This window comes from Schistocerca piceifrons, chromosome X, assembly GCF_021461385.2.
Source record: "Schistocerca piceifrons isolate TAMUIC-IGC-003096 chromosome X, iqSchPice1.1, whole genome shotgun sequence".
NCBI classification, from domain to species: Eukaryota; Metazoa; Arthropoda; class Insecta; order Orthoptera; family Acrididae; genus Schistocerca; species Schistocerca piceifrons.
In genome coordinates this window covers 754,885,543-754,903,023 of record NC_060149.1, presented here as the reverse complement: position 1 = coordinate 754,903,023, position 17,481 = coordinate 754,885,543, and the positions used below count along the sequence as shown (strand labels likewise).

At 43.5% G+C, this 17,481-nt stretch overlaps 1 protein-coding gene across 1 annotated transcript in view; it reads right to left on the bottom strand.

Annotated features, from left to right (window-relative positions):
* Nucleotides 1-469: 469 nt before the first annotated feature.
* The window catches only part of LOC124723081 (paired mesoderm homeobox protein 2-like), a 507,093-nt gene continuing 490,081 nt past the window's right edge, over nt 470-17,481 (bottom strand). The window contains exon 5 of the mRNA XM_047248258.1: nt 470-1,255. Within this exon, the coding sequence (XP_047104214.1) occupies nt 1,125-1,255 (131 nt within the window). The 3' untranslated portion in view covers nt 470-1,124. The remainder of the gene's footprint in view (nt 1,256-17,481) is intronic.

Sequence of the window (17,481 nt, the reverse complement as noted above, 5' to 3'; positions counted from 1 at the left end):
AAGTAATACAGCAACCAGCACTGATATAAACTGTGGAACGAAATTTTTTTTCCAATGTTAGCTTACTCGTGTTACTTTTGTGTAACTCATGTAATTGTACACGAGTACAAATAATATCACTCCTTGTTAATCGCAGAACAAAGTAACAGTTGTTGAATGTGCAGTAGTGAGTGTCTTAGCTGCCATTTCTTGATAACTGTTTCTATAATATATATTCCTGCTCAGAGCAGTAGAACATATCATTTCATCAGAAGAAAAAGAAGAAAAAAGATATGCATTCTAACATTTCAAGTGGGATTCTTACTAAGAATTTATTCAGATTTTAATAGAAATGTTGGTACAGTAAGTAACACATTGAGAATAAAATTCGTTATGATCTTGGCAATCACTGTATGTTTTCACCAAATATTTTTAAATTATTTGACGTTTACGTACAAGAGGCTAGTGTAATTACTTTCACATAGTTTTCAGAATACTGTTGTGAGATATTTCAACATAGATAAATATTTTTTAAGTACAGAGCAAAACTCTTAAACCGCATAATATTTCTGTGCCACATTCTTCAATTTGGCATGTTACAACAACAACAAAATTATTACAGGCTTTAAACGTAGTTGGGTGGTGAAAGAAAATTTCCAGTATATAGTTCTCCTTAGTAAGATGTAGAATAACTTCTTCTCTAGCTGCACATACACAGGCTTGGTTACGTCTGTATATTTAATCTAGTCTTTATATATAAAATACTAGCAGCACTTTTTAAGCACGACAAAATTAGGTGCTCAAAAAGTCTGTTTCGTTACAACATTAATGTTTAACGTCTGTACCGTCCCGTTTGCTTATTTGTTCTGACACGAGCCCACCAAAGCTGCAGTGATTTGGCATGATTTACATTGATTACGACAAAGGTTGTCAGCGCACAATATTCGTGGATGTATGGACTGAAGGCATTATGACATTAGCAACAGCGTCGATGTTAAGATATATAAGGTATATAACTGATCGTGTTGGTCTATTGCACTGAAGTGCAGGTAGCACCTGATACACATGCGGGCCTTCTTTGACAAAGGGCCGGGTGCGTTGACGGCGTCGATGCTGAGCAGCCGGAGAGCTGGGTGTGTGAGATACTACAGCTTTCCAGGATGGATAGCGTACTGGTCCGCTCGCAGCCGTAGGTTGGCGAAGCTGTTGCTGACGCAGCTGTAGCTGGGTAGCGGCTGGGCAGGTTGTGCTGACGCGTAATGCGCCGATGCTGCGCCTACTGAGAAAAGAATTCATTAAATCGGAATACATACAGTGTATGATTACAGTGTTCCAATTTAAACATGGCAGCCATAAAAGTAAGGCACTACCAATATCTCGTGCGAGAGCATTTGCTAAATAGGCCGAGTAGGGAAAAAGATGCGTGATTAGTGAAAGCAAACCAAACGGAACCCAGAACGTCAAATTTACGCAGTCACCTTATCCACTCTCAATGAGATTTGAACTCTCACTCTACTGGGCTTTGGAGCCCATCCTAATATTCAGTCAGTCCCTACAGATTTAGCAGATTGCCGACTTCCCTTTCTATATTTGGGGATGTTCCTCTCCTCAACAGCACTGCTTTCCTTTTAAGAAGCTTGTTTGCAGATAATTCTTCTAAACTACCCCATCTCCATCGTCTCATAAACAACACTTCACATTAAAGCAGAGGTGGCCATGAATTCAGCACAGAGCTGTGCCCTAGCCCGCGTGCCATAACGCTCAGTGAGACTACACGTTTACCGTAGATATGACTGAAAGTCATGATACAGACATGCGATCATTGTAATCAAAAGAATAAAAATTGCTTTAAAATAGCTGGTTGGTAGCAAAATAGTCACAGAATGTTTATGGACCCTTCTTTTATTCATTTCGCGTTTCAGGCTCTGCCCATCTTCAGATGACTTGGTGACACATATATTTTTTCACAATCTTCCAAAATTAAACAGATGTATAAATGGAGCCCCTATTCTAAATCGCCATACAACAAGACATTTAAGACGTAACACATACCCTTTGAAACAAAGTGAACAAACAATTCTGACAAAGTTGTCAATGAATGTCAAAAGCGACATCATCAGAGAATGCGGCTGTTGTCTTCCGCGATGAACCTATTCGATTTCTTCAAGTGCCTATGGCTGATAATTGAATAGGATCATCGCGGAGACCACAAGCGCATCACAGTTCCTGATTCCAAAGTAAGTAAACATAAGTTTGCCGATAGAGTGGTCGACTTTACAGACATAGTGTTCTCCGATGATTTTGACGTTCATTGACAACTTTGTCAAAACTGTTTGTTCACTTTATATCAGAGGGTAAGTTTTACGTCTTAAATATCTCGTTATATGGTGATATACACTCATACTCATAAATTAAGGATAATTGCAGAATATGGTGCCACACAAGGTGGCACTACACAAAACTGGCGTTAATAGCATAGGCACATAGGGAACACACACGACACAGATCTGTAAGTCCACGGTATTGGTGATAAGTTGAGAAAACCGTCCCGAAACACATGTGCTGCAAAACGCTGCTGTTTCATGCGCATTTACCCCGACATCAATATGGGATATGATCACCATGAACACGTACACAGGCAGCACAACGGGTTGGCATACTCTGGATCAGGTGGTCGAGCAGTTGCTGGGGTGTAGCCTCCCATTCTTGCACCAGTGCCTGTCGGAGCTCCTGAAGTGTCGTAGGGGTTTCAAGACATGCAGCGATACGTCGACCGAGAGCATCCCAGACGTGCTCGATGGGGTTTAGGTCTGGAGAACAGGCAGGCCACTCCATTCGCCTGATATCTTCTGTTTCAAGGTACTCCTCCACGATAGCAGCTTGGTGGGGCCGTGCGTTATCATTCATCAGGAGGAAGGTGGGATCCACTGCACCCCTGAAAAGGCGGACATACAGGTGCAAAGTGACGTCCCGATACACCTGGCCTGTTACAGTTCCTCTGTCAAAGACGTGCACCAATCATAATACCACCGCACACCATCAAATCACGACCTCCATACAGGTCCCTTTCAAGGACATTAAGGGGTGGTATCTGGTTCCTGGTTCACGACATATGAAAACCCGGCGAAAATCACTGTTCAGACTATACTTGGACTCGTCCGTGAACATAACATGGGACCACTGTTCCAGTGACCATATACTGTGTTCTTGACACCAGGCTTTACGGGCTTTCCTGTGACCAGGGGTCAGTGAAATGCACCTTGGGGGTCTCCGGGTGAATAAACCATGTCTGTTCAGTCGTCTGTAGACTGTGTGTCTGGAGACAACTGTTCCAGTGGCTGCGGTAGGGTCCCGAGCATGGCCGTCTGCGGGCACTGATGGTGAGATATGGGCCTTCTTGTGGTGTTGTACACTGTGGACGTCCCGTAATGTAGCGCCTGGACACGTTTCCTGTCTGCTGGACTCGTTGCCGTAATCTTGAGATCACACTTGTGGCACACGGAGGGCCTGTGCTATGACCTGCTGTTTTTGACCAGCCTCCAGTCACCCTAGTATTCTACCCCTCATAACGTCATCAATATGTGTTCTTTGAGCCATTTTCAACACATAGTCACCATTAGCATGTCTGAAAACGTCTGCACACGTACTCGCTTCATCGTACTCTGACATGCGTCAACACACCTCTGCGTATGTGGACTGCTGCCAGCGCCACCGTGCGACGACCACAGGTCAAATTCACCTCATGGTCATACCCCAAGGTGATTTAAACCTACAAATTGCCCACCAGAGCGTAGTTTCACCATGTATCAGCATTATCCTTAATTTATGAGCATTATACGCGTGTGTAATTTTGCAAGGTTATGAGAAAACACCAGGTCATCTGAAGATGGTCAGAGCCTGTAACGCGAAATGAATGAAAATGTCGAGAAACATCCTGTGACTATTACGCCGCTACCAACCAGCTATTTTAAAGCCATTTTTATTCTTGAGACTACACGTTCCGAACGCCGTCACGCTACGATGTCTGGGCGGGAAGTGGGAGAAAAGGGGTAAACGGCGAAGACGCCGTGTTTAAATGGCAATGCAGTCGTACTGTACACGAATTCGTTTCATATGTCTCAACAACACAGATGACAGAGGAAACAGGTTTTCGGTATTATTTTTGGCCGGCTGTAAAAATAACGTAATCTTTATCTGGTACAAACAGTTGTCATACAGTCCGACGAAGAAAATTTCACAAATATTCGCACTCAGGTTCCCACGTAATCGTGACTTATTTAGTTTCATAACAGAAAGAAAGCCTTTCACACACATTCTGATCAAAACTTTTTGTCACCTTTGCAAACTCGTTGTGGAGAAGTGTGAACTCTGCCTGGGGAAAACAGTGTAGGCATACCGGACATTTTAAAAGTCAAAGGATTTTAATGAATGAAAAGCCGCTCCCGTTGCTTTTTTTAGAAATTTATTAAGTTCACACGATCGGTTTCGGCTTTCATATTACGCCATTAAGTGCATCTGAAAGTTACGCTGTAGGGAAGCAACATCAAATGATCATTTGACGTTGCTTCTCTACGGCTTAACGTTCAGATGCACTTGATAATATCCTAATATACGAGTAAAGACCGAAACCGGTCGTGTGAAATCAATAAAATTCTAAAAAAATCAACTGAAGAGGCTTTTCATTAACTGGACGTCGGTTACAGAATCAGCATCTTCATCAAGACAATGTGAAACTAATAATGGTAAAAGGATTTCTCTTTAAACGGGAATTACATTGCAGATCAACCAGTTACATTTGCACATACACAGGGGCGCTTTCAGCTAAAACGGTAAACGGTCTCGAAAGCACACGTAAGATTGGCGGTGTCCTCAAAAACGTTTAGAAAACTATCCTAGTAATTGTTCCAGGGTAATAATAAATTTTTCAAACGTCGCATTGTCTTTAATGCCATTCAACTTAGGGAGATGGGAGACGTTTTTTGTCAGAATTTTTCCATTCTACAATACGATTTTCTTTTTAAATGCATCCCCATCAAATGAAAAATAACTTGTTTTTGAAATTGTAGAGTCATCCCTTGGGCAGTGTGCAGCTAAGAACACTTGAAATGCGAAATCTGCAATCCGTTCCGAATGTTCTAATTTTCGTTCCTGCACTTTTTTCCTTCATAAATTCAGCAATAGTTGGTTTTAAATCGAATAATCGTTACAGGCATGCCCCTTATATTTTGCAGTATAAGATCTACATCTACATCGATACTCCGCCAGCCACCGTACGGTGCGTGGCGGAGGGTACCCTGAACCACTACTTGTTATATCCTTTACTGACCAACTCGCAAATAGAGCGAGGGAAAAACGACTATCTATATGCCTCCGTATGAGCCCTAATTTCTCGTATCTTATCTTCGTGGTCCTTACGCGGAATGTATGTTGGCGGCAGTATAATCGTTCGGCAGTCAGTTTCAAATACCAGTTCTCTAAATTTTCTCAATAATGTTCATTGGAAATAACATCTTCTTCCATCCACGGATTCCCATTTGAGTTCCCGAAGCATCTCCGTAACACTTGCGTGTCGTTCGAACTTACCGGTAACAAATCTAACGGCCCGCCTCTGAATTGCTTCGATGTCTTCCTTTCATCCGACCTGGTATGGCTCTCAAACACTCCAGCAGTACTCAAGAAAGATCGCACTAATATCCTATATGCAATCTCCTTTGCAGATAAACCGCACGTTCCTAAAATCCTCGCAATAACCCGAAGTCGGCAATTCGTCATCCCTACCACAATCCTCACATGCTCGTTCCATTTCATATCACTTTGGAACGTTATGCCCAGATCTTTAAACGACATGACTGTGTCAAGCAGGGCACTACTAATGGTGTATCCGAACATTTTCGGGGTTATTGTTGCTACTCATCCGCATTAACTTACACTTTTCTACATTCGGATCCAGCTGCCGTTCATCAAATCAAATAGAAATTTTGTCTAAGTCGTCTTGTATCTTTCTACAGTCACTCAATTTCGACACCTTACCGTACACCACGGCATTATCAGCAAACAACCGCTGATTTCTGCCTACTCTGTCCGCCGAGTCATTTATGTATACAGAGAATAACAGCGGTCCTATCACATTTCCCTGCGGCACTCCTGACGATACCCTTATCTCTGATGAGCACTCGCCGTCGAGGACAACATACGGGGTTCTTTTATTTAAGAAATCTTTGAGCCACTCACATTTCTGTGAACTTATTCTATATGTTCGTACCTTCGTTAACAGCCTGAAACGAGGCACCGAGACAAATGCTTTCCGGGAACCTAGAAATATGGAATCAACCTATTGCCCTTCAGTCATTGTTCGCAGTACATCCTGTGAGAAAAGGGAAAGCTGTGTTTTGCGCGAGAGATGCTTTCTATAACGATGGTGATTCGTGGACATAAGTTTCTGAATCTCAAAGTTTATTATATTTGAACTGGGAATATGTTCAAGGATTCTGCAGCAAACAGAAGTTAGGGACATTGATCTGTACTTTTGCGGATCCGTTATTTTACCTTTCTTATATACTGGAGTCACCTGCACTTTTTTTCCAGTCGCTTGGGACTTTGTGCTGGGTGAGAGATTCACGATATATGTAATGTAGGTAGGGGGCCAATGCCGTAGAATACTCTTCATAAAGTCGAACTGGGATTCCATCCGGACCTAGTGATTTATTTGCTTTCTCATCTTTCAGTTTTTTCTCTACGCCACGGATATTTATTACTATGTCGTCCATACGGGAGTCTGTCCGATCGTCAAATGACAGTATGTTGGTAATATTCTCCCGTGTGAACGATTTCTTGAACGTGAAATTTAAACCTTCGGCTTTCATTTTGCTATTTTCAACTTACATATGACCATAATTTTCTTGGGTTCTCTGCCAGATCTTTTAGTAAGGTGTGATGGTAGTTGTTGTATGCTTCGCGCATAGATCTTTTCACAGACGCACGAATCTCTACTAACCTTCGCTTGTCATAATTTGTGCGTTCCCTTTTGAACCGAGAGTGCAACAGTCTCTGCTTCCTGAGTATCCGCCGAATCTAGTTAGTAAACCAAGGTGGGTCTTTTCCATCCTTTATCCACTTACTAGGCACATAACTCTCCAGACCACGACTTACAATCTGCTTAAATTTTGCCCATAATTCCTAGACATCCATCTTACTGAAAGTAAGTGATTCCAGTTCACTGTCTAATTGAGATGCTAATAACTGCTTACCTGCTCTATCAGCAGAAACACTCTCCCAGCCTTCTTGACTGATTTGTTAACTTTCGTAATCATAGTTGCTATAATATCATGATAGATAATCCTCGTTTCTGTACAGACATTGTCAATAAGGTACAACCTATTTGCAGCTACAAGGTCTAAGATACTTCCATTGTTCCATTGCGTGTGGGCTGACGCGCTATTGACCGTAGACTTTCCATGAATGACTCTAGAACTGTCAAAGCGGAATCGGATGGCCGGTGAAAACATCGAACAATTTCTTGGTTTCACCTAAACCTGATACACGTGACCAGATGACTTCACTGTCACACCCAAGCTCGACCTCAATAGAGACAACATATTTGTCAGTTGAAATGAACACTCCCCCCTCCTATGGCATCTAATCTGTCTTTCCGATGTACGTTCCACGACTCGCTAAACATCTCAGAGCTTTCCAGTTCGGGTTTCAACCAGCTCTAGGTTCCAAGAACAATATGAGCGCGAGAACTTTGCTGGAGGGCAGTAAACTCGGGAACTTTATTACAAATACTTTGACAGTTTACTCATAAAATTATGACAGTTGAAGTGTCTTTATTCTGAACGCTGTTTGACTTCCCTTACTGTATATGGGCTGAAGAGTGATCATCAGACTACCTCAAACTATTGCCTAGTCTTAAAAACCCTCGTGTGCACTTCACAAGTACTCTGGTACCCGAGTAGCTGCTTCCTTTGTGCAGTGCACCCCTGACATATCAAGAGGAGTCCCACAAATCCCCAAACGACAAGGCAGGTCTTGAAATCTTTAGCCAAGAGCATCACAGAATTGACGAGGGCTTTGGCTGAGACTGTCCACTCGGGTGCAAACCAAAGGACCCCGATCAACTCTGGGAACGATGCTGCAAATTGCAAGCTCTGCTTCCATCCCGCGCGCGAGGCCAGCAGTCATAACCACCTCCGCCAGCCGCCTGCACGAACTGAGGATCGCCTCAAAACCCATGCGACAGGCGTCGTTGGTGCCGACGTGAGCCACAACGTGCAGACCACTGCACACCGCACGCTTGGCAGCCACATGCAAGGCAGCCTCCACATCTCGGATGAGGTACATAGGCTTTCTTTCCAGCCCTAAACGCTATCTGCCTAAGGAGCTCCATAACGCCCCTAACATTGGAGCTCCAAATGACTAGTAACCCCCCCCCCCCTCCCCCCCTCACCGCCTGCCAGCTCGAACGCTGCTGGAGCGCCGACCTGTCCACTCATAGGATGAATGGGCAGCCTGTCTCTACATCGGCCCTCTGCCTTGAGTGACGCGAACGCGTTACCACCCGCCACTCATCCTGCTGTGAGGGCGGATCCACCGCGTCGGGCACACTAGGATGTGCCTCGGAAGCAGAGCCCGTGGGCAAAACAAGCGACACCGGAGGTGTCTCATACGACGCACCAGATACTTCGCCACCACTACACCCCGAGACAGCAACCTGGAGATGACTGATCGTAGTTAAAAGCACATTCAGCTAGATGTATAGTCTCCATTCCCTTCGTTCAAATCCTCAGAAACTGTTGTAACTGACAGTGAAATAATACGTGCGACTTCAGATACTTTGCTATTCGTACCAGCACTACTCGTACAAGCGACTTCTTCACACGATGCTTGCCCGAATTTAGTTCAATGTCCTTCTTGATCGATACAAAAACTTATTGCTCTTTCATTGTCAAGTAAGCCTTCAAAGTTTTTTCCTTGGTGTTGTAATGTCGTTTCATAGCAAATTCGCAGTACGCATTGATTACGCAACTGCATAATAGATACTGAGAATTCTCATCCCTCTCTTCTATCATTCACAATCATTTTTATAGGTTTATGACGATACATAGCTAGTCTACCTCTTCTTGTGCGAACAGCCACTGGACCTATGAACGAATGTCATACTACGAACAAATAGCGAAGGGTAAACAGCACTCACACCACGATTCTGCCGAGCTGAAAAGAGGCGTGCTGGCCGAAAAACGCCGCACCGCAAGCCTAAATAAATTGTCGGCTGTACCGCGTACTTCCGAGAATGAACCGGCAAACCTGAAGCAGACCGAGGCTTGGCCCGCCCACGGCCCGCACACCCCACACCCCATGTCTGCGTGCCGTTTGGCTCGCCGTGGGCGGCCCTGTATAACAGCAAAACCATCAGGAGCCACCAAACGGATAACTTATATAATTACTTGATTCACATAATCCCCCTTAATGTTCCAGCCTTACTTTATACTACACTACTGGCCATTACAATTGCTACACCGACAAGAAATGCAGATGACAAACGGGTATTCATTGGACAAATATATTATGCTGGAACTGGCATGTGATTACAATTTCACGCAATTTGGGTGCATAGATCCTGAGTAATCAGTACCCAGAACAACCACCTATGGCCGTAATAACGACCTTGATACGCCTGGGCATTGAGTCAAACAGAGCTTGGATGGCGTGTACAGGTACAGCTGCCCATGCAGCTTCAACACGATACCACACTTCATCAAAAGTAGTGACTGGCGTATTGTGACGAGCCAGTTGCTCTGCCACCATTGACCAGACGTTTTCAGTTGCTGAGAGATCTGCAGAATGTGCTGGCCAGGGCAGCAGTCGAACATTTTCTGTATCCAGAAGGGCCTGTACAGGACCTGCAACATGCGGTCGTGCATTATCCTGCTGAAATGTAGGGTTTTGCAGGGATCGAATGAAGGGTAGAGCCACGGGTCGTAACACATCTGAAATGTAACGTCCACTGTACAAAGTCCCATCAATGCGAACAAGACGTGAACGAGACGTGTAACCAATGGCACTCCATATTATCACGCAGGGTGATACGCCAGTATGGCGATGACGCATACACGCTTCCAATGTACGTTCACCGCGATGTCGCCAAAATCGGATGCGACCATCATGATGCTGTAAACAGAACCTGGATTCATCCGAAAAAACGACGTTTTGCCATTCGTGCACCCAGGTTCGTCGTTGAGTACACCATCACAGGCACTCCTGTCTGGGATGCACCGTCAAGGGTAACCGCAGCCATGGTCTCCGAGCTGATAGTCCGTGCTGCTGCAAACGTTGTCGAACTGTTCGTTCAGATGGTTGTTGTCTTGCAAACGTCCCCATGTCTTGACTCAGGGATCGAGACGTGGCTGCACGAACCGTTACGGCCATGCGGATAAGATGCCTGTCATCTCGACTACTAGTGATACGAGGCCGTTGGGATCCAGCACAGCGTTCCGTATTACCCTCCTGAACCCACCGATTCCTTATTCTGTTAACAGTCATTGGATCTCGACCAACGCGAGCAGCAATGTCGCGATACGATAAACCACAATCGCGATAGGCTACAATCCGACCTTTATCAAAGTCGGAAACGTGATGGTACGCATTTCTCCTCCTTACACGAGGCATCACAACAACGTTTCACCAGTCAACGCCGGTCAACTGCTGTTTGTGTATGAGAAATCGGTTGGAAACTTTCCTCATGTCAGCACGTTGTAGGTGTCGCCACCGGCGCCAACCTTGAGTGAATGCTCTGAAAAGCTAATCATTTGCATATCACAGCATCTTCTTCCTGTCGGTTAAATTTCGCGTCTATAGCACGTCGTCTTCGTGGTGTAGCAATTTTAATGGCGAGTAGTGTAATTTGATGCACCAACATTCTCTGTCAACTAAAACGTAATAGTACGAATCACTAATCAGTATTTCACTATGTGAAGTATCAACTCAGTTGCCTGATTAAAACTTGTGTTTAATTTTATCCATCTCGTCTGCAACTGAAGAATCTTGAATATGGTTAAACTGACGCTGAAAAAATTAATTTTTTCATCTCGAGGAAGATCTGCTGTGTTCTTGTGTTTAATTTTATACATCTCGTCTGCAACTGAAGAATCTTGAATATGGTTCAACTGACGCGGAAAAAATTAATTTTTTCATCTCGAGGAAGATGTGCTGTGTTTACTTCAGAAGCATCTTGAATGCGGAGAAATGCATAACTTCATTTTTACGTATACGCCGTCGTATGTTCACCGTGGCCAAAAGAGCACCTGAAAATTCAACTATAAATCAGCCACAGAACACCTCTGTTGGAAATCTATACAAAACAAAGTTGCCATCGTAAAGAAAGAAATTTCTCCATATTAAATTAACATTTTAAATAACTACTCTCTAATAAAGATTACTTCTTACAACACCTGTTTTCCTTTTCGTGCAGACTACTTAACTATTACAGATACAAACCAAAGGAGCGAGCAGGGGACAACGAAACAGGTAAATAATTCTGATAAACATAGGTACGGAAACAAATGGTTTTCGAGGTACGACTTACTATGACTTAGGAGGAGAACACGGCAAGTGCCATAATCCAATTTCCCAGAAACTTTGTTCAGTGAAAGGAGTCAAAGCAAATGTAAATGTGTCACAGCTTATCCATAAATACTGCACCCTTGCTGAGCAAACGACGCTCAAGATATTCGGCGTACTTTACAAGCATTTCAGAACTCGAAAATCTCAGCGAAACTGGTGACACAGTGGCTAGACTCGCAGCCTCTCAATTTTACGCCACATGTTCGAAACCCCATTATTTTTATTTATTTTGTTTTCTTTCATTTATCTACTCATGTTTATTGGTGGTTACAGCGTGAATGTTTCTTATCAAGCTGAGGGATAAGAGGGCGTTGATTAATATAAAGTTACAGCTGGGTTCCTAAATGGCATACGTTTACTATATAATATGTACGTGTATTGTACTTTCAGGGGTTACAACCCATATTATCGTATATCGTTCTTGTATCAGTTCTTATATTTATTCTTATATTTATTCTTCAGGAAGATTCTGTGCATTCTCTTGGATAATTCCGATTGTAGAAACATTCGAAACAGAAATTTCGAATACCACCAGTATCGCACGAAGGCAGATTCGCCGCAGTGACATTTCTTCATATGAATCTCACTCGGGAAAGAAACTTCACTAACAATGCTAAAGACTTCGTGCGTTGGCAATAATTTCACAGCAAACAGAGCATAACCGATCACCTTTCCAAAAACTAGCTCTGGCAATTGATTGTAAATCTAGATACACTACAGGAATTTCACCGAAAACAATTTCAAATAATTTTCTCATTCATTTATTATTTATTTTTAATTCATTCGCCAGACATACAATTATTAGACGAATAAGGACAACGTTATTTCAATATTCACTTCAATATTCTTCTACGGACGTGGGTGGATAAATCAAAAATAAAAAATAATAATAGAGTTTCTAACTCCGCCTCTGCTGGTCCCAAGCCCGGGGCCTCATCTCGCAAGTGATGAGGAAGGAGGAGGGGTAGCACCTCGTAATAAACCTGGGTCCATCTGGCTGCAGATGGTAGAACCCCGTGAAGGCCCCTGTCTAGGGTTACAGTTGAAGACCGGTCAACGGTCTCAAAGGTGGAAGAGGAATCCTAATTCACAACGGCAGAGAGAGAGAGAGAGAGAGAGGAAGAACCTAATGGAGAAAACCATGAAAAATAATCATTTCGGACTAACAATCCGATCTTACCTTGGAATTTATTTCCTACCATGTACAAAGTACAATTTCAATTGGAGAATGGAAAGTCTGCTAGAAAAAAACACTAACGCAGGTGGTAACTCGAAAGAGGAATCGACCATTGCTTTATGCAATGCATCGGGAGCTAGGGTTCTGGGGAGTCTCAGCATCTGCATTAAGGATGAGTCGGAGCATTCTTGGTATCCTTCCAAACTCAAGTTCAAAAGAAAATTCTTTGCAGGCACCTTGAAAGTAAACTTATTACTAAAAATTGGTAACAAAAAGAACTTAAAATTCTCTTAGATAAGCATGAAATACAAATTTTAGCAGTTCGAGAAACAAGATTTTTGGACGAAAATGTTACAGAAACCAAAAATCATAGAATTTTTAAGGGTAAACCAGCAACAAAACTCACGGAAGGCATGACAATACTTGGTACCGCTTTCTATGTTCACAAAAAAATTAGTAGATAACATTACAGAATTCAAATCCAGTTCAGAAAGACTATTTCTTCTCACAGTTAAATGCAAAAATAAACAGTATACCTTTGTCAATTGTCGTGCTCCAATCAGTGATGACAACAAGAAAACATCCGAGTAAAGTAGAAGCATTTTGGGAACTTCTAGAAGAAGAAATATCAAACATTCCAAAATCAAATGTTGTTATACTAATGGGGGATTTTAATGCACAAATAGGGAGGGAAAAATCGTTTCGAAAAATAGTAGGGTATTATCCAGTCCATAAAAGAACAAACAAAAATGGCACAAGACTAATCAGTCTTTGTAGAACATTTCAGCTGAAGGTAATGTCAACCTTCTTCAAAAAATGGATCTCTCCAAATCCAATGTTAGGGGAGTTCCAGTCAGATCACGTGGCTATTTCTAAGTGCAATTTTAAAGAAATCATGTATGTAAAAGTTGCAAGAAACAGGGAATTTGATTCTGATCGTTACCTGACTAAAATTAAACTGAAACTTTCCACCCCAATAAAAACCAAAGGATACAGCAAAAATTAATTAAATATAATACAGACAGGCTCAATATCATAAAAAGGTAATAAAAATTTTCAAGAAGAAATTAAAGTAACTAAATCAGGTAAATGGAAAGAAATATTGAAAGAAATCAACAGAGCAGCGAAAAATGTACTTGGAACAACAAAAATGAAGAGGAAAGTCTGGTCGAATGAAAGAGAAGCAGTTACAGAAAGAACAAAACAGTGGAAGAAATGGAAATGTTCTGGGAAGCCTGAACACCTTGATGAATTTATAATGCAAAGGAAAGAAACAGCAAGAATAATAAAGAGTGATAAAAGATCTTTGAGAAATCACAACTTCTTGACATATAAAACAACTTTGTAAAAAATAACTCGCTGAATTTCTATCAGATGTTTAAAAGTCATCTAAAGGGTTGCCAAGCTCCAAGTATTTGCTTCGCAGATGAAAATGGTAAAGTAGGCCTAAGCAACAGCCAGAATTGTGAAATACTAAGAAAGTACTTTAAAAAATTATTGAACTGTGAAGAGCCAAACTGTAAGCTAGAATTTCCAGATCTTAGTGAAAATACAGAAGCAGATCTACCACCTACAGATGAAGAAATAAAAAAAAGCGATAAGTGTTGTGTTGGCAGAAGAGCCAACACCGTGTTACTAGGGGAGGCCGAAATGCACGCGTTTTAGCTCACGCAGGCTGGCGTGAGGAGGGAAGGACTGTACTGACGTGAGGTCTGGAACATGACAAGGAATTAGAATTCAGAAAGCGGACGTAATTAGTTTGATACTTAACTTTAATCCATTAATGATGAGCGTCGCTCTTGACGGTACATGATTCACAATATTATCTGTTCAGAATAGTAACTGAATATGGCGCCTTGCTAGGTCGTAGCAAATGACGTAGCTGAAGGCTATGCTAAACGGTCGTCTGTGCAAATGAGAGCGTATGTAGGCAGTGAACCATCGCTAGCAAAGTCGGCTGTACAACTGGGGCGAGTGCTAGGGAGTCCCTCTAGACTAGACCTGCCGTGTGGCGGCGCTCGGTCTGCAATCACTGACAGTGGCGATACGCGGGTCCGACGTATACTAACGGACCGCGGCCGATTTAAAGGCTACCACCTAGCAAGTGTGGTGTCTGGCGGCGACACCACAATAAGTAGCCCGAAAAACAACTTAACAGCACATCGCATGCAGCGCTTTTTCTGGGCACGTGACCATATCGGTTGGCCCCTAGATGACTGGAAAACCGCTTACTGGTCAATTGAGTCCCAACTTCAGTTGGTAAGAGCTGACGGTAGGGATCCAGTGTGGCGCAGACCCACGGAGCCCTGGATCCAAGTTGTGAATAAGTTAGCGTGCAAGCTAGTGGTGGCTCCATAATAGTGTGGACTGTGTTCACGTGGAGTGCATTGGATCCTCTGGTGCAACTGCTACATGGAGACAATTTTTAGCCATTGATGGACTTCATGTCCCCAAACAACAATGGAATTTTTATGAATGATAATGCGCCATGTCACCGGTCCACAATTGTTCGCAATTGGTTTGAAGAACCTTCTGGATAGTTGGAGCGAATGATTTGGCCACCCGGTTCGTCCGACACGAATCCCATCGAACATTTATGGGACATAATCGAGGGGACAATTATTTCACAAAATCCTGCACCGGCTTTTTGCAGTTATAGACGGCTATAGAGACAGCACAGTTCAGTATCTCTGCAGAGGACTTCCAACGACGTGTTGAGTGTATGCCACGTCCAGTTGATGCACTACGCCGGGCAAAAGTTTGGACACGATATTAGGAGGTATTCCATGGCTTTTGGCACTTTAGTGTGTAATCCGAGACACGTGTTCGCTTATTTTGACTCCTCTTCCAGTGAGTGATGTTTCTGGGAAAACAGTTTATTGCACTTGTCGTGTTCTCCTCGTGAGTACACGAACAGCTTTTAAGAGAGTCCACGAGGATCCGAACTGCAGACATGCACTAGAAGACAAAAAATGGTTCAAATGGCTCTGAGCACTATGGGACTTAACATCTGTGGTCATCAGTCCCCTAGAACTTAGAACTACTTAAACCTAACTAACCTAAGAACATCAGACATATCCATGCCCGAGGCAGGATTCGAACCTGCGACCGTAGCAGCCGCGCGGTTCCGGACTGCGCGCCTAGAACCGCTAGACCACCGCGGCCGGACTGGAAGACAAATACAGTAGCACATGCGTTCCTCATGGTCACCGTTCATAGGAATGCTGGCTTCAGCATGTCTCCTTATCGATGCCTGTACACGCTCAAATATCCTAGGAGTGTTCTGAATCCATTGACAACGACCCACAATCCATTTCCCGAGTTCACCACCACTATCAACATGGCTGGGCTACGCCAAAGCATTTAAATACCCTCCCCCCCCCCCCCCCCCCCCCCTCCACCACCACCACACACACACACGCGCACAAACAATTCCACCGGGCTCATCTCGGGGTACCAGGGGTCATGGTATTGCCAAACCACTACCGATACACTTGTTATTGAAGCGCTATTTACTAGTGGTTATTACTCGGCAAAGCGAAGTGGTCATCTTGCCACGGTGGTAGCATCGTCATGTTTACGTCCGATAAACAGGGTGGGGAAATAATGATTCAAATGGCTCTAAGCACTATGGGACTACATCTGAGGTCATCAGTCCCCTAGACTTAGAACTACTTAAACCTAACTAATGTAAGGGCGTCACACGTATCCATGCCCGAGGCAGGGTTCGAACCTGCGACCGTAGCAGCAGCGCGGTTCCGGACTAAAGCGACTAGAGCCGCTAAGCCACAGAGGCCGGCGGGGAAATAATGCTGGCGTACACTCCATATTCTTACAGATGGAGTGCTGCCACACATCGCCCGGCGTCACCACGTTTACATGCGCCACAGTTTGTGAATGACGAAAATCTAATTTCGAAATCCGAATGCGATATTTGCTCTTGTGGTTATATGTTAGGACTGAATATATTTTGATAACCCGATGTACCAGCGGTTCCCGAGTGTCACTTGTCTAACACCAATGGTTTACCAGTATGTAAATCTGATGTACCAATTTAACCAATTCTATGAAGTGAGATTATCGGCGCCAAAGGAAATGGTATATGCATGCGTATTCAAACACAGAGACATGTAAACAGGTAGAATACGACGCTGCGGTCGGCAGAGCATATACAAGACGAGTGCCTGGCGCAGTTGCTAGATCGGTTACTGCTGCTACTATGGAAGGTTATCAAGAATTTAAGTGAGTTTGAATGTGGTGTTACAGTCGGCGCACGAACGATGGGACGTAGTATTTCCGAGGTAGCCATGAAGTGGGGATTTTCCCGTACAATCATTTCACGAGTGTACCATGAATATCAGGAACCCGGTAAAACATTAAATCTCCGACATCCCTGCTGCCGGAAAAAGATCCTACAAGAACGGGACCAACGACGACTGAAGAGAACTTTTCAGTGTGACAGAAATGCAACCCTTCCGCAAATTGCTGCTGATTTCAATACTGGGCCATCAAAAATGTGTCAGCGTGCGAAACATTCAACGAAACATCATCGATATGGGCTTTCAGAGCCGAAAACCCACTCGCGTACCTTTGATAAGTGCACGACACAGAGCTTTACGCGTCGCCTGGGTCCGTCAACACCGAAATTGGACAGTTGATGACTGGAAATATGTTGACTGGTCGGACGAGTGTCGTTTCAGATTGTA